The sequence below is a fragment of the Canis aureus genome, chromosome X (genome assembly GCF_053574225.1).
Source record: "Canis aureus isolate CA01 chromosome X, VMU_Caureus_v.1.0, whole genome shotgun sequence".
Lineage (NCBI taxonomy): Eukaryota > Metazoa > Chordata > Mammalia > Carnivora > Canidae > Canis > Canis aureus.
In genome coordinates, this window is record NC_135649.1 from 86,555,887 (window position 1) to 86,578,445 (window position 22,559).

Consider the following 22,559-nt stretch of genomic DNA (forward strand, 5'->3'; position numbering starts at 1 on the left):
AAACACCTGTAATATTGTTGACTCGCCCCTATGTTGGGCAAAGCCAAGGTCCCCAGACCCACATACCGGGGCCACAAATAACTCTGCTCGCTCCTTCAGTCTTCCCGAGTTGGCTGTGGACATAGGGCGGAGCGGGGGGGGGGGGGGGGGTATCTGGAAGGAGGATGAGAGGGGCTGGGAATCCCTCCCCAGTATATCCCAAGGTAGCGGCAATACTGCGCGGTGGATCAAAGTGGCTCTCAGAACCTTCCTGCTTTCTTTTTGTTTAAATCTTGCCTTCGCCCCGCACTACTTTTATCTCGCTTTCCTCATCCGCAAAATGGGTCGGAAGGCTTCACCGGAATCTGGCACGCAGAGCGCTTCCTGCGGTGCCCGGGATGGGGAAAGCGCTCCCTGAACGCTCGCTGTTACTGGGATTGCTCCATTCTGGGGAGTAATGGGGGGCTGCAGGAAGCCGTCCCAACACGCCACCCGCCCAGCACCCCCCACCGCCCGCACCAGGGAGGCTGATGGGGAAATAAAGACCGTGCAGGAGGCAGGCCCGGGGCTGCCGGCCTCTTCCTCGCCCCCCGCCCCGCGGCCCGTGCAGGCCCCAGGTGCTCTCCCCGCCCCGGCGCCCGCCCTCCCTCCCCAGGTCGGGGCGGCGGGGCTGCGGGCGGGGGCGGGGCCCGGCGGCGGGCCCGGGGCGGGCGATATAGCGGCGGGGCGGCGGCGCCAGCGCGCGGGGGCAGCGCGGCGGGCGGGGGCCGAGACCCAGACGGCCGAGCGGCGGGCACCGGGGCGGCCCGCAGCCAGGCGAGCGCCATGAGCGGCAAGTGCGACGTGGTCGTGGTGGGGGGCGGCATCTCAGGTCAGTGGCGGCTGCGGCCCGCCGTCCTCCTCCCCGCGCCCCGACAGGTGGTCGCCCCGGGGGAGGCGCGCGGGCGCTCGAGGGCCGGGGGCGGGGGCGGGGGCCCCGGGACTCCGGGCGCGCGGGCGGGGATCCGGCGGGTCCCGAGCGCCGCGCGCCGAGCCTCCCTCGCGGGCAGGATTGGGGCGGTCCTGGACGGAAGCGGGGGGCCGAACGTCTGTGCCGGGGCCGGGGCCGGGGCCAGGCCTTGAACTTCTCCCTCCGAAGGCTGCCAGGCCTGCGCTGGGGCGTTTTCGAGGCGGCGAGGAGCGAGGGGGCCGGGGGCGAGAGATCTCTCGCGGGGGTGACGCACTGGTCCGTCACTTGCTCCAGCCTGACCTGGACGCTCCGTGCCCCCGCGTGAAGCAGGCGGCACCCCAGCGTGCTGTGACCCTCGCTCGGAGCAGGGAAACGACCTTGAACAGCTCCCTGTTCCGAAAGCGGGGCTTGGACCTTGGGACAATGGATTGCCGGAGACCGCCCTGACCCTGTGTTTCTGTGATTGTCACGGATCTCCTTGGGTCAGCAGGGACTTTGGGGGCAAAGAGCTCTTCTTCTCCCCCCCCCCCCCCTTAGAGCAGGATGAACAAGCTGCGTGTACAAGTGCAACAGGGCTGCAATGGAGAAGCTTGTCTCTCTGGCCTAGCCTATATGGGCAGGGTTGCGGGCAGAGACCACCCTCTGCCCACCACAGCGATGCTGTGTGCATGCCCACCGAGGCACAGAGACAGAAGCCAGAGGGAGGCATGGGGTCGGTGGGGAAACTACCCTCTGAGGACGGCAGGTCAGTGGGATGGGGTTAGTGGGACTAAACAATGCTCCCAGAACAGCTAAACAGACCCCTGGAGATGCTTTGATCAAAGTCCCAGGGCCTCCGGGTGCCTGAGAAGTAGATAGGACACCTCTCCAAACCATTGCATGTGTTGGCCAACACTTGCCCTAACCAGGTCTCAAGAGCAGGGTTAGTCCCTGCTCCCGGTGAGTGGACAGGACAGAGGTACCCGATTCTTGCTGGACCTGGTGAGTAAACCAAGGCCTTGGATGTTGGGTGCTGATCCCGGTCCTGTGCTGCCCCCTCCACACCTTTGGCTCAGATCTCAGGCTACCACTTTTTTTTTTTAAGATTTTACTTATTTATTCATGACAGACACACATAGAGAGAGGCAGAAACACAGGCAAAGGGAGAAGCAGGCTCCATGCAGGGACCCAGATGCGGGACTCGATCCCAGGACTCCAGGACCACACCCTGGGCCGAAGGCAGATGCTCAACTGCTGAGCCACCCAGGCGTCCCTCAGGCTACCATTTCTGTCTGCGGGACCCTCCGGAGCTCACTCTGCCAAGCTGTGTTGGGTGCTGCAGGGACACAGATACATAAGCACAATGGTGTGTTAAGGTGGGCCAAGGCTCAATCAATTCCCTTTTCCTGCACTATTTTTGACATTTTTTTCTTCCACAGGAACTTGGACTTAAAAGCATTTCTACCTAGGTGCTTTAGAAAATATTACTGAGTGCTTCTTGACACTGACTCACATAGCCTCCCATCTCACAGAAGCTGGAGGTTCTCTTGCCCGGCTCCCAAAGTCTGTTTTTGCCCAAAGTCTAATGGGTTCAGAATTTTCTCTTCCCTCCTCCCTTCTACTGGTCTTTCTGATTCATACTCCAAGCTTTCAGGGTCACTCCAGTTATTCATGTCAGGCTTGTTGGGGAAGAGTAGACAAGAGTTTTGGCTCTTCTTTTACAAGCAGCGGTGAACCTCTACACTCACCCCCAGACTCTCAAAACATGGGACAGGTGAACAAATCTGCCTTTTCACAAGAACATTACCTGGAATAGGCATTGTTCTCAAAACCAAGAAAGTAAGGTTCCAAGGCCCTACCTCAGTGGTTTTATCTGCTGCATGAAGGTAAGGCCGGTGAGTCAGAGCTAGATGACAGGGTCATCGTGAAGGGCAAGTGAAACAATGTGTGTGACAGTAGCTTTGTGAAGTCTGACGTACGACACAAGGTCCTATAAGAAGTTTACTCATTTATTCAAACAGTAGGCACTGGAGTAAGCTGCGATAGGGGGTGCAGGAACAGATCACATTGCTTTTTGCCCTGGAAGATTTGTCCACCCAGAAAGGGAGAGGAGATACCCGAGCAAAGACAATACAAGGTCGAGAGTGGGTACCTGCCACAAGAGGAGTCCGTTCATTAATTTTTTATTCATTTATGCGATGACCATTTGCTTCCTGTTCCACATCCTATCCCAAAGGGAATAAAAGATGAATTATACAGGGATGTTGCCCTGGGGGCATTCACAAGCTAACGTGGAAGACAGTCCTGAACCATTAATACTCATGACCCCTGATAGATGCTTTAGCGGTGCATGCACAAAGTTCCAGAGAAGGCGATTGGAGGGAATGTCAAACTCTGCCTGAGAAAATCTGGGCAGACTTCACAGAGGAGGTGACATTTGAAGCAGGTCTTAAGGGATGGATAGGAGTTCATCAGGAGACTAGACGAAGAAGAAAGCATTTTGAGCTAAGAAACAGATGATGCCAAATCACAAACATGTGAAAGAATGCAGGAGCACGCTTAGGAAGCCTCAAGGACTTTAGTGTAGAGAGTTGTGTGTGTGCGTGTGTGTGTGTGTGGGGGGGTTCTGGTGGGATGAATTGTGGGGAGGCTTGTACATCATCCCCAACAGGTTTAGTTATTTGTGTGGTCAAAGAACGACCACAGAGGATTTTCATTCACAGAGTGACATGTGTCAAGTCATAAGAATATGGTGATGGTATTAGCAAAAAGAGGGACATCAAGTGGAGAAACAGGTGTGGAAGACGGATGGGACACAGAGAGTCGGAGGTGCTGGGAGGATGCCCGGGGACAGATGTCTAGCAGGTGGAAATGCAGAAGAGAAGTTAGGCTCACAGGTGCCTGCGATGGAGAAGTTTTAGCCAAAACCACTGAAGCAAATAAAATGAATGAAACCAAGAGAGAAGAGAGGAAGCCCAGGAGAGGCTGGAAGAGGGGGTAGAAAGGAGCAAGGTATCTTCCATCATCCTCTGTAGTTTGAGGCGGAAACAGATGCTGAAAGACACTTGGTTAACCTCACACCCTGGCTGAGATACCATTTCCCAGGACTGCCCTTAACACCCCCCCCCCCCCCGGATTGGATGAGATGCCTCTGTTTTACTCTCCCCTGCCACCTGGTTCTTTTCTGCGAGTTGGTAAATTGTTCACTTTCCCCTCCACTGGGCTGAGCCTCCGGAGCCTGGGGAGGTGGACTTTAACTTTACACCGACACAGTAGCAATCGATTGGATCTGAAACTCGTACCCACCTACTTACTACCAACCCTTTTGTGTTTCGTGCCAAATCACACAGAGGGTGGGAGAAGCGGTCCAATCGGAACTCTAGAATGAGGAGGTGACCCACACAATGATTTCCATTTAGAAGTGTCGGAATTTGACTCTGGTTTTTAAATGTTGTTAATTATTAAACTTGGGAAATTCTGCTAGTTCTCTGATAGTCTTTCAAGCCATCAGCAAATTTTAATCACCCCTTTTAGGATAAACACAGATGTACGGGAGGTACAGCTGGTTAATATACAACTTTCTTTTTTGAGATTTGAAAAATTCTAGGGTACTTGGCGAAAAGTCTTTTAAGAAACTGGTGCAGCATATAAATGCAAACCTACTGAAATGTCTTCCACCCAAGGGCAGGTCACCTCTGGAGTTTTGACAAAGTAACAGCGTTTCCCACATGGAGCTGGAGAGAGGCATATTCTTTCTTGTCTTGTGTCTCGGTTTCAGTGTTTGGGTTGGTGAAGCCATGGAAACTATCTTTTGCAATTCTGGAATGGCTCTTGCTCAATCCTCAAAATAAAAGCTAAAAAAAAATAGGGAAATTTGAAGCAGAAAGGAAGACATTTTTTGCCAGGCTTGAGAGAGTACATCCAGCCCTCTGAGGTTGGTTGAGATCCTGCAACAGTTGGAGTCAGCCTTCCAAATCATAACCCACACGTGGCAGGTGCCCCGTGCGGGCCAGGAAGGTGAGCCTGCTCCAGACCAGTGGGCCCGGCCTGGGCAGGGGCTGTCACGGGTGGCCCACGAGGGGTCATGAGTTGAAGGATGCGGTAGGCAGATGTGGCCTGCGTGTTTATGGCAAAACTTCATCTTCACGTTTGATGAGGAAAGATGGAGGACATTGCTGGGCTCCTAGAACCCACCTGAATGTTTGGAAAAATAATAATTATATAGAAGTGCTTGGAAATCTGGAGATCCCCTGTCAAAGAGAGGCTACAGAGAGGCAGTATGGCAGTGTTTAAAAAAAAATAGGTGCTCTGGTGTCAAACAGACTCATTATGGATCCCATTTCCTACATGTACCTACTGTGTCACCATAAAAGTTCCCTCACCTCCCTATTCTTCAGCGGCCTCACCTTCTAACGGAGACACCTGACGCCTTTATCGGCAAGAGGGGGTTGTTGCTAGGATTAGAAAGAATGTACATGCTGGTCATTACGGCTTCAGCTTAAACCTTTTGGAAAATACATCCTTGTTTAGCTGCTAGGATTTTTCGGCCTGTGGGAGGAGGAGCAGGCATTTCTGTGTAATCATTTCCTCCTCCTCAGCAACTAATAATTTTTCTTGCTGTGAGGCGTTTTTAAGGTGGCACTAGTGCAGGCATCAGTAAGGACCTGGCCCGTCCCCGCCTCCTCCTGCCTCCTCCATCCCTTTGCTCCTTCCAGCGAGGGGCCTCCGGAGCTCAGGCTCACCTCCAGCTCCGGGACTCGCCACCGTGTTCGTTGTCAAGAGAAACATTGGCAGCCCCAGATCTGGATGTGAGCAGCACCCTGGCCTGACTGCTTTCAGGTTCTGACCGGGGCTTCATTCCAGCCACCTGCCTCCTGTCTTCATTATAATGACAAATGTATTAATAATACATGCACATATTACTTATTCATTGGACAGGATTAATTGCTTATTAATAATAAATAATAACAAGAGTGAGCATTTCGAGTGCCGTCCACATGCCGGGCAAGGTGTTCGGAGCTTGACTTTTCCCAGGAGCTCTATGAGGGTTAAGGATGACAGAGCCTCATACCCTCTGGTTGATTCTAACACCTGGGGCACATCGGTGGGAGGGACCTGCCCGGTGGTCCATGCAGGCAGAGCCAGGCGCCACCAGAGTCATGATTTCTAAATCCTTCTATAGCCTCCAGGCTCCAGGCTCAGCTTGGCCATTATCCATGGCAGCATTTTTCGTTTCTGGCTGGAGATGTTGAGGGGTCCGGGCAACGATGGGGCCCTGTTGACAGCGTGGCATCTACCCTGGTTCCACCACTAACTAGCTGCGCCACCGTAAGAGAGATTGGTAACCTTCCCGTGTCTTGGTTTTCTTATCCAGAAGATAGGGATAATCACGGTATCCACTTTGAAAAGTGATGGAGAAAATTAGAAGAGAAAATGTGCGCGAAGGGCTTGGCATCTGGCAAGCACACAGTAGACACTGGCTATTATTGTTCAACAGGCTGACAAATGGCCACCAACCACAGATGGCTCCGAAGTGGCACTGGGCCAGCTGACTCCACTGTCAAACTTCAGGTCGAGGAAATGGTTAGTGGTGTGCATACAGTAACACACACCCACACACACACACACACATTCATAGACCATTATTCTGTAGAGGGATGCTGTCTCCCAGCCCTACTTTCTTGGCTTGTATATGATTTACTAACACAGATGATCTAAAAGCCCGCAGAGGGACACCCGGTGGCTTAGTGGTTGGGCGTCTGCCTTCAGCTCGGGGCGTGGTCCTGGGATCCGGGATCGAGTCCCACGTCAGGCTCTCTGCAGAGAGACTGCTTCTCCCTCTGCTTGTGTCTCAATGTCTCTGTCTCTCAGTGTTTTTCAGGAATGAATGAATGAATGAATGAATGAATAAATAAATAAATAAATAAATGCCAGCAGCAAAGTTTAAAGAAAAAGCTTAAACTCTAATTATATTGAAAATATATTTGAGAGAAATGCGTGAGAAATTCTGCCTGCCGAACACATTTCTGTTAATGAACACTTCTAATCCATTCGGTGCTGGGCGGACATTAATATTAGGATCACCCCACTGTTACTCAATTTGGCATTTGTTTCCTTGTTTGATTTCTTCTGCTCCCAGTGAAAATCTCATGGCAGGTTGTTCCAGTCTGTTAACCTTTGCCAATTATTGGAGCTGGCCACTTCCCCTGTAACACAAATGTGGAATGTGTTTTGACATCATTTGTTCACACTCCCATGGCTACAAAGACACACACATCAAGAGGATTTTAGTAATGTGGCCGATAATGTATGTCATCAAAATTTGTTTTAAAACACCACAGCTTGTAACTGAAAATCAGCTGCTTTAGTGATTCCTGCATTTTTGACAACAAATTACACAGGTGCCCCCTCTGGCCAGATTTAGCCTATGATCGGGAAGAGATCATTTAGTTTTAACTTACCTCTCTAACACGTTGGACCTGAGTAGCACTTCCATGTTCCTTTGACACAGTGAAGTCCATAAAATGTTTTGGTGCCAAGTATTACAGCTAGTATGTTACCATCAAATTCGAATATGCGTACATTTCTTTATTCCTGTGAAGATTCGCACTATATACACACATGCGCTTGACTGATGAATATTGTATTAGAACTTCTACAGTTTGAATGACATTTAAAATTAGTGATTATTGAGGTGCCTGGGTACCTCAGTGGATTAAGCGTCCAACTCTTGATTTCGGCTCAGGTCATGATATCAGGGTTGTGAGATCGAGGTCCCAAACTGGGCTCTGTGCTTGGCATGGAGCCTGCTTGAGATTCTCTCTCTCTCTCTCCCTCTGCCCAACCCCCTCCCCATCCTCACCACTACCCTCTCCGCTTGTGCTCTCTCTCTTTCTAAAAATAAAAAAGATTAATGACTATTAAATTATTACAGGTGAAGAGACCTGTAATATAGTATAGTATAATGGTGAATGTCAGTCAGCACCTGGGACAAATGAAATATGTACAGTCGCAGGTGACTCTGTATCAGAACTACCACTAACCGTTTTCATCTTTGGACTTGATGGCTATTTTACTTACAGTCTTAACCAATTTTAATTTAACTGACCCATTTAAGCATCTATGAACCCTTGTCTGACCTTAGGCTGCTCACAGTCTGGGCCTTCTTGTGGTTTATCCCCCCATCTCTGGTGTTGAGCAAGGAACCCAGCCCACTCTAGCTCCCAGAAATAGAATTACTGTCAGTCGAATCTCTTGGTCACGATCATCCTGGGTCCTCCCAGGCTTTTGGACCCAGAGAAGGTACGCTCCACTGCTAGAAACCTATAGAAAACATGGAGCAAACCTTTCACCTTCTCGAGGAAGCAGGATAACAGAGCAGTGAAACACAAGGAAGGACTCTGTGGGCCTAGGGCTTAGGTTCAAGTCCTCCCTCTGTCCCTGACTGTGGCTTGGGTTATTTACCTACTTCCCCAGCCTCCAGATCCTTGTTTATAAAATGGAGGGAGGGCCCCAGAACTACCTCCTGGAATGTCAGTCAGTGTTAATTGTGCCATTTTTACAAGTCAACGGGCAGTATTTTTTTTTTTTTTGAGAGAGAGAGAGTACAAGCAGGGGAGGAGCAGAGGGAGAGGGAGGGGCAAACAAGTCTCTGGCAGACTCTAGACTTGATGCTGAGCGCAGAGCCTGACATAGGGCTTGATCCCAGGACCCTGAGATTATGACCTGAGTTGAAACCAAGAGTCTGGATGCTCAACTGACTGGGCTACCCAGGTGCCCTGCCAATGGGTGGTATTAACTGAGGGGGATCCTGGAAATGTACAAGATCAAATACTCTCCTGAGTCCCAAACTGAGCCAAACTGAGAGGTTATGTTCAGAATGAGATTTGCTCAGGTTAAATGTGCAGCATTGCCAATCTGGAAGGGCCTCAAGTTTGTGAGGGTGAGCTTTTTCATAATGTCCCCGCATAAAAGTAATTATTTCCCTTAAGAGAGGGGTGTATTAATGGCATAAAATTCCTTCCTGATTAGGAACATCCAAGTCATATAAATTTCTCACCAGCTAAAAAATTGCTGGCTTTAACAGGATCATTGGTGACTGAAGATGCAAGCATTTTGGTAAAGTTTCACCTCCTAGGGAGAGCACCTCGTTTTCGGTCTCAGGAAAAGCAAACCAAGAGACGCCAAAGGGCCGATCCCAGGCCTTACAGCCCCTTCCTTTGAATAAAATTACAGTCCTGAGGAATGAACTCCTCTCTTTATGAGCAAGTCCCATCTGTAGTTGGAAATAGGGAGCCATTGAAAATCTTTGCTGTAAAGATAAGGTGGGCGGTTACTTGCCTGACAGGTGGAAGAGGGCAACCCGTGGAGCCAGGGAAGCCAAAAAATGGATAGAAATTCTGGAACAGGTTGAGAGGTGACCAGAAAGGAAGTATCACAAAGATAATAATTCATGCTCTCCCTCTGAAGTTTTACAACTGAAATTGAAGGACGTGACTTTATTTAAAATTTCCTTTTTTTTTTTTTTTTTTAAATAAAACCAAAGAGATTTTTCTGCCCGAGGGCTGTGACACAGCTTACTAAATGACAGACTCACATCTTGGGCAGTCTCCAACACAAAGTGAACAGCCCATCCTATTTGTTATGTCAAAGTTGTCACTGAAACCTACTGTTTCATGAGAGAGAAGGCACAATCAGGAAGCACTTCCAGGTAGGGATGACCTTTCAAATGTTAGTAATACCATAGTCCCTGTTCAGCGCTATCTTATGTGGCAGGTTCTAGTTAATTTCCGCTTTGTGTCGAAAGCTTAAACCCTTGATCTGATGTTCGTCATCTCTTCCGTAGGACATTTTTACTCTGGCCACATCTTCCTCCTCCACATTTATCAGCATTGCACAATGAGGAAGGTGTCCTGCTAGGTCCTTAGCTTTGTTTGCTCTCCTTCCAGCCTGAACAACCACTCCCCTTTTGGTTTACCTCTCAAACATTTCCAGTGATTCTTTCATATTGAATTTGGGATCCTGACCTCGTGTTTTGGAGTTGGAGCAACTTTTTATTCCCATGATTCCAGCTGTGTTTCTGTCTTTAATCATGTCTTCATAATGATGTCTTTAATTCCATCTTGCTTCTTTGGGTTATTTTCCAGTTTCCTACATTAAAGCAACGAGCTCTTTGGAAAGGCTTTGTTATTCGACAAGGCCCCCTTTTCAGATGATTTGGGATAAAGTAAAGAATTAATAGGCAAATTATTTGATAACCAACATTCCCTCTAAATTTTTTTAAGAAGAAAGGCTACTGACATAAATGAAAGATGAAACCACAGGGGAACCTGGGTGGTTCAGTTGGTTAAGCGTCCAACTCTTGATTTTGACTCACGTCATGAGATTGAGCCCCACTCAGCAGGGAGTCTGCTTGTCTCCCTCTCCTTTTGACTCTCCTCCTGCTCATGTGCATGCTCTCTCTCTCTCTCTCAAATTAATAAATCTTTTTTAAAAAAAGAAGATTCTATCTCTCCCCCTTCCTCTGCCCCTCTCCGCATTCAAGCACACATACACACTCCCTATCTATCCCTAAAAAAAAAAAGGAAATCATAAAAAAGGGTGTATGAAATTGCATTTTTCCCTGATGATTTATAGTTTAAGGAAATTTTTTGGAGACATGGGAACATTTTTTTAATAACACGAATTGTAGAAATAATACATATTTATTATGAAAATCTGTAAATTGCAGAAAAGGACAAAAAGAGAATGAAAATCATCTATAATTGATCCCCACCAAAAGGAAAAACAATGTTACTAATGTCACTTATATTTTTTTGTTGCACATCACCTTTGGATCTATTTGGTGTTTTTTAAAATAAATAATAACACATCATGTCTTAAATGCACTTGTCCCATAAGATCTCCATAACTATATTTCTTCATAGGATTGTATTTATTTAAGCAATGTCTATTGCTGAAGATTTGTATTTCCAACCTCTGCTATTTTAAACAAAGCTATTATGAACATCCTTATGCCTAAACCATTGGGCATAATTCTGATGATTTCTTTAGGAATTTTCTAGAAATAAGTGTTGGGAATCCTTTGAAGGCATTTAATAATTAATGCAAAATTGTCATTCCCAAGATAATTTTGCCAGTCTCCTTTAGGGTAGATTTGCAATAATGGGCTTCTTAGTTACTTCAACAGGCAACCAGTGTTCCCCCCCACACTCTGGCACGATACAGAGAAAGTTATGCTCCTTCATCCAGTTTGTAGTTGTCACTTAATGAAGTTGCAGCAACTAGAAATTACGAATGTCTTCAGCTTTGTAAAATTTCTGTAGTGGCAAGTAAATTTTGCTCTCTGCAACTGGTTTTGGCAATGAGTGCTTTATGTCCACTGTTATAATTTTTTATCATACTTCTAAATTTTTTGGACACCATTTATCCTGTGCATCTAGAATTTGACATAATTAGAAAATTCTGTTGTGAACTTTGACATAATTAGATAATTCTGTTGTGTTTCAGTGCAGAAAAGAAAATAGCTCTGTAACAAATAATTTTCTGTGATTATTTTTACCCATCTAGATAAGAAATGGACATAGCCTTTGTCCACAGTCTTTTGTAACAGAGGATCAAACAGCTGTTTCATGTTTTGCATTTTAATTTCCTCTCTAGTTTGCATTCCAATCTGTGCTAGATTTTAGTTTATTTGGGAGTCCTGTAAGATAACAGTTGACAGTTTCTGAATAGCCCTTTCATGCTATGCCGGTTGGTCAAAATCAAACAGCCCTTGATAAGCCCAGACCAAGGTTTACACTCAGATGAGCTCCTCATTTCATCAAGTGTGTTTTCTCATCCTGTTGTTTCCACAGGGGAGAAAAAGAAGTCAAGTTTGCTCATTTCTTGATGGATTTGTTCATTCAATAAATGCTTATCAGATGCCCTGTTTACCAAGCATTGGGCTGGTGTGGGAAGAGACAGATGGGTGATACATGTTTTTCCATCTTTGAGGGATACATCAGGCCGAGGGAGACACATACAGCTCCGCACAGGTGAATGTGCAACATGAAACAAGTGAATGGCAGATGGGTGGCAGATGCTGAGAAAGGTATGTTCATCTGGTTCAGACGCCACAGAGGAGAGGAAGATGAGAGTGTCACCTTGGGGCCTCAAAGAACATTTAGCAATAGGATTTATCAGAGACCTAATTGGCCAATTCAACTATATTTCCTTCAAACATCGCTCTAAATGGTTGAAATTTGAATCTACACTCTAAAAAAAAAAAAAAATCTGCGCTCTAATATACACAGGCCATTGAGATTTCAGCTTCTCTCTTCTTATCATTGGCCCTAAAATGGCAGCGTGGTTGGCTGTCAGAGCCCCCCCTTCAGGGCACTTCTTCCCCCACCTGCTGAGAGTTTTGACGATCTGCTTGTTATTTGCGGAGTCCCTCTCTGGAAATTGCCTTTGACTAAGGGGATCTGACTCACCCAAGAGCACGCCCCTTGCTTTGCGGGCACCCTGCAACAGCCTGCAACAGTTGGAGGAGTATAGAGGCCTGGCCCCCTTGCCTCACTTCAACACAACTCTGACGTGCACTCTCAGCTCTGGGGCTCCCTGTGGGATTGACTGAGGCTTCTGTTGTGCATCTCAGTTCAACTCCTCTCTCTGACCAGTCCTGCTTCCTTACTTCCCTACACCTGTTGAACCCTGATGAAGCACCTACATGCAAATCTGTCTCAGAGGCTGCTGGCCCTGGACCCTCATCTTGATAGACAGTAGTTGAACAGTATTTTTGCCCTGTACATCACAAGAGGTTCTAACCATGAGGTTTTCTTCTGTTGGAGGTAGAGGCCTGGGAAGAGTGCTGAACTTCATCAGTTCTGGATCTTTTAGGTGGCCCGAGCACCCAGAACAGGGCGGAGGGTGGAGGCTGACCTCTATAGTGGCCCAAACAAGCTGCAGGAAATCTAATTCTCTTACCACTCTGTGGGCTGATTTAGAGCTGAGATCCATAGCCTCTTATCTGGAATTCCTACAAATGTAGATTTATTCCTTTATTGGAAACATTTGTGGCAATGTAGCCAAGGGATAAATTCTGAAACAAAGGACTATAATCTGTGAAGACTAGACACAGAAGGTCACAGACTGGCCATCTATCCCAGGCTATCATTTTGGGTCCACCTCAGATTCTGGGTTCTTGGCAAAATAGTACTGTTGGTGCAAACCTCTCTTCTTCCCATAATCCTGCTACTATTTTATGCAGCTTCCTGTAGGATTTCTCCAAGGGAATTGAAGATACTAAAAGTGATTGTAAAAATAGGCAACAGGGAGAAAGTGAGGGAGGGGGTTGGCAGTGTTTGAGTGGAGAGGGCAGCAGGTTGGCGGTCTTTGGTCAAAGGACATTCATATAGAGGGATTTGACAAATGAACGAGGAAGATAGATCATGAATGTAAAGGAGTGTGTTGTAGAGTTTTGACAGGTAACTTTTGGCTGTACTTTTGGAAACGATCATTGATAGCATTTAAATGAATTACAACATTCTGAATTGGCATGTCCAGAGATACGATCCTCTGCAGTCAACAAATGATTTAAGAAGAGAGAGAGAGAGAGAGAGAGAGAGAGAGATCCTGTTCTTCCCAAGCCTCACCAAGCCAAACCTTACAGAGCCAGACTATTAGTAACGCAATGACATTAACACTTTGAGGATTCTGTTCTCTGCTTGAAAAAGACAAAGCTCGTTACTTACAAAAATATCTGTAAAAGGCAATTGTTGGCTAGTTTCTAATCCGGTGATTCCGCCCCTTGTGTTTACCATCTACCCCAACTCTTGGCTGGCAGCCCGAGTTGCCATCACCCTGCTGATGATAGTCTCTCATTTAGAAAACATGAAGTGTGCGCCTTCTACATGCTGGATGCCAGGAATGAGTATCAAGAAACAGTTCAAGCTTAACACACACACACAAGCAGGAAATGAAGTGAGGTTATATTTCCTGTGCCCATTAATTGTTGGCTTGTGCATACAAAAATAAATGTACTTGTTAAATAAAGGAAGCCTCTGTATACCTTTACAGAGCTCACCTTTGGGCCAAGTCAGAATGGATGTGGCGATGACTCTGGTTTTGATTGTCAGGTGTTGTGTCATCTGCTAGTTTTTTCACTCATAGGTGGTATGATCTTTCAGGCCTTCGGAGGGGTGAAATACCATACATACCTTTTATGTCATTGGAAATCGGGCTGCACGCAGGAGTGGTCAGAGTCTGAAAGGAAATCACATGGTCCTCGTTGATAAAAGGCAGACCATCCAAAACACACTGCCTGTGATCTGCTTTTCTCCCCTAGTTCCTTTCTCTCTGATATCGTGGAGAATGTGTCCAAGGGGAAAATGAGTTTTCTGTAGATAAATCAGTCTGCTGGTCCACAGTATTGAGCTTCCAGCAGACTGGTCTGAGAAATGGAAAAAAGCATAAAGAGATTAAAATGACTCTAAGGCGGTGGGTGGGGGTGGGGGGGAGAAGGAAGCAAAAACATTTTGTGTGCAGAAGAAAAATCATTTGGGACTTCGGCTTGCTTTATTCTTGGGTGTTTGTTGGCGAGCAAAAACTATGAAAAGCAGGTGAAACTGACAAAATATTTTTTTTCTCCTCCTGTGTTCTTTTAAAGGTACATTTCAGGAAAGCTGTCTTTTATTTTTATTTTTTTAATATTTTATTTATTTATTAATAAGAGACAGAGAGAGAGAGAGGCAGAGGCAGAGGCAGAGGGAGAAGCAGGCTCCATGCAGGGAGCCCGATGTGGGACTCGATCCTGGGTCTCCAGGATCACGCCCTGGGCTGAAGGGAGGCGCTCAACCCCTGAGCCACCCAGGCGTCCTGAAACCAATCTTTAAATTTAAAAGCATTAGTGAATTTTACGTTTCCGATGAAGATCTATATGTGTGTGCTGTTTGAATCCCTTTTCTTTGAAAACAGGGATTGAAAAAAAATGGGAGGACTTAGAATTTAAACCCATCTTCAGACCATGCGTTCTAACATACAAACTCTTGGCATCCGTTTTCAAACGTTGTCAAATACAGTGAAGACTTCAGTGATGAAGAGGGACATCTGCAAATGATTTGCAAAGTGAGAGCTTATTCAATCTCACTGCTAACATAATTGCAGCGAGGGGTGAGGAAGAAACACAAAATACATATGCAAAATGTAGCACTAACACCTGCCGGGCATTTCTCAAGGACCTTGGTTCCTGTAATTCTTGCACACCTGAGAAAGGCAATGTCAGGTTTTTCGTTCTCAACAAATCCATCCTTCCTATAAGGTGGCACGTGCAGTATATTGATCTGCATAATTTTACATTAAGTGGAAGGTCAGAATGAGATGAGGAACGGAAACACAGGTTGAGAGCTGCTCTGGTGCTCACATTATTTGTCTGCTTGAATATTGTTTGCTCCATCTTTGGCATCTGAGCTTTGTGGCACAGAGTGGGACAGGGTAGGCGGCCCCTGTAAGCTCTTATTCAACTAAAGTGTTTTCCAGAGTAGTTCCCGCCATCTAAGGGAGGATTTTGCAGCTTCTTGTGCTGTGTATTCACCGGGCGTTTGAAGACATCACTTCTTTTTATCCCCTCCACTCCGGTGTCCTGCTTCCCTGCCACCTGTCTGGCTTCTCCTTCGGTCTCCTTGGCCCACTGCTCCCTGCTTTGCTTCCAGTGTTCCCTGCTTGGGGGAAACAGAACCACCTTCAGACCAGTTTTCAAGCCAAGACCCTTGACTTTTGTGGCAGACACTGTAGTGATCCCACCACCGCCCCTCAGCACCCCTTCCCATATACAGGGACCTGTGGCTTCTGACTGCTGCGAATCTTTGCCTGAGGCCTTTCTCTAGCTACTGGAGAGCCCCCCCCCCCAACCCCCACTGGCTCCCACTCAGAGCAGGCCAGCAGTGTGCTGGGGTTAGTGACCTAAAATGCACCATTTGAACATCCACACTGTCGTACAACCATCACCACCGTCCATCTCCAGGATTTTGCCATCATCCTAAACTGACACTCTGTCCCCACTAAACCTGATTTCCTCATTCCCTGCTCTCCTCAGCCCCAGGCACCCCCCATCCTGCTTTCTGCCCCCACGGATTTGACTACCTGGGGACCTTCATATGAATGGAATCAGACAGTATTTGTCCTTTTATGTCTGGATTATTCCACTTAGCATAATGGCTTATCTACCCACTCCATTCCTACACAAAAGGAAGAATAATTCGGTTTTAATGAGGAAAAAGTTTTCAACTTCCGATATCTTTAAGCCACACACAAAAAAAAAAGAAATGTTTGTTGCCAGAAGTGAACCCAATGAAGTCATTCAAAGATGAAGTTAATTATCTGCTGGCCTTCACCCTATCCTTTTTTTTTTGTATATTTTTTTATTGGAGTTCGATTTGCCAACATATATCACTCAATGCTCATCCTGTCTCGTGTCCCCCTCAGTGCCCATCACCCAGTCACCCCATCCCCCCACCCACCTCCCCTTCCACTGCCCCTTGTTCGTCTCCCAGAGTTAGGAGTCTCTCATGTTCTCTCACCCTCTCTGATATTTCCCACTCATTTTCTCTCCTTTCCCCTATGATCCCTTTCACTATTTTTTATATTCCCCGGATGAATGAGACCATATAATGTTTGTCCTTCTCTGATTGACTTATTTCACGCAGCATAATACCCTCCAGTTCCATCCACGTTGAAGCAAGTGGTGAGTATTCGTCGTGTCTAATGGCTGAGTAATATTCCATTGTATACATAAACCACATCTTCTTTATCCATTCATCTTTCGACGGACACCGAGGCTACTTCCACAGTTTGGCTATTGTGGCCATTGCTGCTAGAAACATCGGGGTGCAGGTGTCCAGGTGTTTCACTGCATCTGTATCTTTGGGGTAAATACCGAGCAGTGCAATTGCAGGTCTATTTTTAACTCTTTGAGGAACCTCCACACAGTTGTCCAGAGTGGCTGCACCAGTTCACATTCCCACCAACAGTACAAGAGGGTCCCCCTTTCTCCGCATCCTCTCCAACATTTGTGGTTTCCTGCCTTGTTAATTTTCCCCATTCTCGCTGGTGTGAGGTGGTATCTCATTGTGGTTTTGATTTGTATTTCCCTGATGGCAAGTGATGCGGAGCATTTTCTCATGTGCTTTTTGGCCATGTCGATGTCTTCCACTGGCTTTCACCCTATCCTAACCTTCCCGAAGTGACCCCTATTAATAGCCTGGCATGCATCCTTCCAGACAGTTCTCCTGGCAGGGCAATCTTCCTAAAACATAAGTCTCATGAGGTGACTCCTCTGCTCCAGACCCTTCAGTAACTTCCATTAACCCCAGGGTTGAGTCCAGGATGTTGACTGTGGCCCAGACACACTGGAGGCCTGACCCCTGCCTACTTCAGAAACGCCATCGGCCAGCAGTCTTGGCTCTGCAGTCACACTGGCCTACGGTCAAGTCCTTGAATAATCTACCCCAGGCTCTGGCCTTTATACTTGCTCTTCTCCATGTGGAATCTCTTTGCAGTTCTTCTTCCTCTGTCCCCCAACACCTGCCACTTTGGTGACTCCTGACCATCTTTCAGAACTTACTTTAAAACTCATTTTTTGGGGGTGCAGGTGGCTCAATTGGTTAGGCATCTGTCTTCAGCTCAGGTCATGATCTCATGGTCCTGAGCTTGAGCCCCGCGTGGGGCTCCCTGCTCAGTGGGGAGTCTGCTTCTCCATCTTCCCCCACCCCCACCATGCTTGTGCACACACTCTCTCTCAAATAAATAAATAAAATATTAAAAAATAAATAAGTCTTTTTTTTCAATCTCCATATCTGACAGCCCTGTGCAAACTACATTTCTCTCCCAGTTCTACTTTCCCGTGGCACCTGGTTTTGCACCTTTTCTGTACTCCCTACTGTAAGCCCCTGGGCCCTCTGTCTTCTTCACCACCGGTGCCTGTACCTCACAGATTCACAGTCAATATTAATCGGTTTATCGAATCCTTCTTTAAGAACTACATTAACAACTTTGGTTTTAAACTGCATTTGTACCTTTCTGCATTGTCCCCCACCTTCTGAGTTACTCTAATACTCAGGATGGGATTAGGATGGGTTTCTACCAAACCCACCATCAAATTATTAAACCATCTAGTTGTAGGAAATTTTATCTTCCATGAAAGGAGTGTCCTCACTTGCCCTGAGTTTTCCTGTCCCATTTTCGACACCAGGGTCCTCAGCACTTATCTGATGGCAGCTGTCTCTAATCCACTGTGCTTCAGACCACAGTTCATTATCTGCGCTGCCCAAATGCCCACCCAGAACTCTGAAAATTGAAACTGTTTTCTAGAACTTTCAGCAAAACCTGATCAGAACTGACGTGTGGGGGTTGCTGTTAGTCATGTGTTTTACTGCAGTCATAATAATGCCAGTGATTTCAAGGCGGCTGTCCCAGCTGTCACTAGAGCTGTCTCATAATATGTGCCTCTGTACTCTAAAATCTGAAAAGAATTGAAGTTCTGAAATGCATTTGCCTCCAAGGGTTTCACATCAGGGAAGCCCTTTAAAATAGAATGTAGAAGTGTGGCATACAGTGAAAAATATAATACCGAAAATGAGACGATGTAGGAAAATAGCTCAATTTCGTCTTTTGCATGCAGCTTTCCAGTTTTCCCAACACCATTTGTTCATTTGTTGAAGAGACTGTCTTCTCCCCATTGTATATTCTTCCTTCTTTTGTGGAAGATTAATTGACCGTATAATTGTGGGTTTGCTTCTGGGCTCTCTATTCTGCTCCACTGATCTATGTGTCTATTTTTGTGCCAGTACCATGCTGTTTGATGACTACAGCTTTGTAATATAACCTAAAATCTGGAATTGTGACACCTCCAGCATTGTTTTCCTTTTTCAAGAGTGTTTGGCTATTTGGGGTCTTTTGTGGTTCCATACACATTTCAGGATTATTTGTTCTAGTTCTGTGAACAATGCTTTGGGTTTTTCGATAGGGATTACATTAAATGGGTAAATTGCTTTGTGTAGTATGGACTTTTTAACAATATTTGTCCTTCCAATACACGAGCATGGGATATCCTTCCATGTGTTTGCATCATCTTCAATTTCTTTCATCAGTGTTTTATAGTTTTCAAATTTTAGGTCCTTCACTTCTTTGGTTACGTTTATTCTTAGATATTTCATTATTTTTGGTGCAATTGTAAATGAAATTGCTTTCTTAATTTCTCTTTCTGTTGCTTCATTATTTGTGTATCACCTTAAATTTTTTTAGTAATGGCTTTATTTAGATGAACATATACATGTATACACACACACACAAACACACACACACATATATAAGTCACATACCATATGATTCATTCATTTAAATTATACAGTTTAATGATTTTTAACATATTCACAGGATTGTGTTATCACAACCCCAATGCAACCTTTAAACATTCTCATGTCTCCAAAATAAAACCCCATACTCATTAGCAGTTATTCACTATTTCCCAACACCATACCACCACCACTAAAACCCCACTGCCCCAAACCCTGACAGTTACTAATATACTTTCTGTCTCTAGATATTTGCTTGTTCTGGACATTTCATATAAATTGAATCATACCATACATGAGCTTTTGTGTCTGGCTTCTTTTCAATCAGCATAATGTTTTCTTTCTTTTTATAATATCTTATTTTATTTAAATTCAAAATTAGTTTCAGATGTAGAGTTCACTTATTCATCAGTTGCATATAACACCCAGTGCTCATCACAACACGTGCCCTTCTTCATGCCCATCACCCAATTGCCCCATCCCCCCACCCACTCCCCTCCAGCGACCCTCAGTTTGTTTCCTAAGCTAAGAGTCTCTAATGGTTTGTCTCCCTCTCTGATTTTGTCTTGTTTTATTTTTCCCTCCTTTCCCCATGATCCTGTTTTGTTTCTTAAATTCCACACGTGAGTGAAACTGTACAATAACTGGTTTTCTCTGAGTGACTTATTTTGTTTAGCATAATACCCTCTAGTTTCATCCACATTGTTGCAAATGGTAAGATTTCATCCTTTTTGATGGCTGAGTAATAATCCATTTTGTGTGTGTGTGTGTGTGTGTCACATCTTTATCATTCATCTCAATTAGCATAATGTTTTCAAGGTTCATTCTTGTCGTAGCAGGTATCAGTATTTCGTTCTTTTTATCACAAAATAATTTTCCATTGTATGGATAGAGCACATTTTGTTTATCTGTTCATTAGTTGATGGGCATTTGGGTTGTTTCTACCTTCTGGCTATTGTGAATTAGGCTACTGTGAACATTCATGTGCAAGTTTTCATGTGGACGTATGTTTTCATTTCTCTTGAGTATATGCCTAGGAGTGGAACTGCTTGGGTCATATGGTAACTCTATGTTTAACCTTTTGAGAATCATCTTAAAATTTTAAAATGTGATCTGTAGTGATTTTTTTCTGGATACTACATAGTGTGGGCACTCCTAAAAAGTAGTTATTTTGTATTGATCAAGGAGACTGGAAGGAGACAGGAGGGGCCTCTAGTTGTAGTAAAGGGATGTGTGTGGAGGTGCCTGACCAGCAGAGCTGCCTGTTTCTCACACAGGCTTTTCCCAGATGGTTGGGACTGGAACAGATCCTTTGGGCAAAATGCCCCCATATCGACACGAAAACCTCTACCAAAGAAAATACATATGTGTATATTTAAGTATATACTTCTATATATATAAAATGTATGTATTTACATGAATATGTGTGTGTGTGTGCATTTAGGTATTACATTTAATATATACTAAGTATTTTCCTTTCTGCAGCTTTCCTATGAATTTTAGGGCATTTTACATGGCCCATGAGCCTGAAGTTATAGATCATGATGCCAAATTCAATCCCTTAATTGGTGAACAATAATTACATTATATTCATCAGTTTAGAAAGCATAATATAAACAATGTTATTAAATTCTAAATTTCACAAGATAATCTAATAAAGATACATTGGTGGTGTTGAAAGAAAAAGCAATTAAGGGAAACCGCGCCTAAGCTTTGAAATAATAATGTACATCCTTCTCTCCCTTCCCCGATCTGGTCATTGGGTTGTAAAGTAAGTAAATTTCATAAAATATCACATAGTTGATTTTATTTTTATTTGGTTTGATATACAGTTGAGCATTGGGAAAGCACTTCTGTCAATGTGCTCACATAGAATTTTTTTTCTGAAATCCGGAGGGTCAGTAGCAATATGAAAAAAGATACACTGTTATTTATAGAGTTTATGGAATTATGTGACTCTGCTTTATTTTTGTTCTCTAAAGATTATAAATTTATAACAAAAGTCAATAATTTATATTTCTAGCAAATCCTGGAAACAGTCTAGTAAATAAAACAACTTGCATGATATCATGACTAAATAAGTTATTTTTACACTAATTCTGGATGAATTATATTTATAATTTCATATTTAAGTCCTACCACCCAAAACAACCACTCTTGGGGCACCTGGGTGGCTCAGTCAGTTGAGTGTCTGACTCTTGATTTCAGCTCAGGTCTTGATCTCAGAGTTGTGAATTCAAACCCCTTGTTGGGCTCCTTACTGGGCTTGGAGTCTACTCAAATTAAGACCAAACAAAACTGGGTGACGGGCACTGAGGAGGGCACTTGACGGGATGAGCCCTGGATGTTATGCTATATGTTAGCAAATCGAACTCCAATAAAAAAATATACAACAAAACAAAACAAAACAACCACTCTTAGTATTTGAGTATATTTTTTTTTTGTTTTTTTTTTGTTTTTTTTTGTTTTTTTTTTGTTTTTTTTGTTTTTTTTGTTTTTTTTTATTTTTAATGGTGTTCAATTTACTAACATACAGAATAACACCCAGTGCCCGTCACCCATTCACTCCCACCCCCCGCCCTCCTCCCCTTCTACCACCCCTAGTTCGTTTCCCAGAGTTAGCAGTCTTTACGTTCTGTCTCCCTTTCTGATATTTCCCACACATTTCTTCTCCCTTCCACTATTATTTATATTCCCCAAATGAATGAGAACATATAATGTTTTCTTCCAGCCTTTTTGTGCATTTGTTTTCTCTGACTGTGTGTGTGTGTGTGCATGCACATCTGTGCCACACGTTTATGTTTACAGTCATATTCCAGACCCAATTTTGTATCTTTGACCTGATATTAAAACATAAACATTTTTCACAATATTGCAATCTTTCTGAACATAATTTAATTAATATCAAATAGATGTGCCATAGCTTACTTAACTAATACCAGATTATTGGACATTATGTATTCTGTGTGTGCTATTATAAATGATGCTGCACTCAAGATCTTGAAGAATACTAATTATTCTATATGTGGTATTATCTCTTAGAATTGAATCATAGAGTAATCGTTTTGGATTTAAAGAAATGGGCAGTTTCAAAAATATGCCAGATTATCACCAAATTGTTTTTCTTTCCTTTTTATTTTTAATTCATGAGAGACACAGAACGAGAGGCAGAGACACAGGCAGAGGGAGGAGAATCAGGCTCCATGCAGGAGCCCGATGTGGGACTCGATCCCGGGACTCCGGGATCACACCCTGGGCCGAAGGCAGACGCTCAACCGCTGAGCCACCCAGGCGTCCCAAGTTGTTTTTCTCAACTGTTTTAA

At 44.9% G+C, this 22,559-nt stretch overlaps 1 protein-coding gene across 1 annotated transcript in view; it reads left to right on the forward strand.

Moving 5' to 3' along the window:
- Window positions 1-721: 721 nt before the first annotated feature.
- MAOB (monoamine oxidase B) overlaps window positions 722-22,559 on the forward strand; it is a 118,332-nt gene continuing 96,494 nt past the window's right edge. Inside the window, exon 1 of the mRNA XM_077890271.1 lies at window positions 722-850. Within this exon, the coding sequence (XP_077746397.1) occupies window positions 805-850 (46 nt within the window). The 5' untranslated portion in view covers window positions 722-804. The remainder of the gene's footprint in view (window positions 851-22,559) is intronic.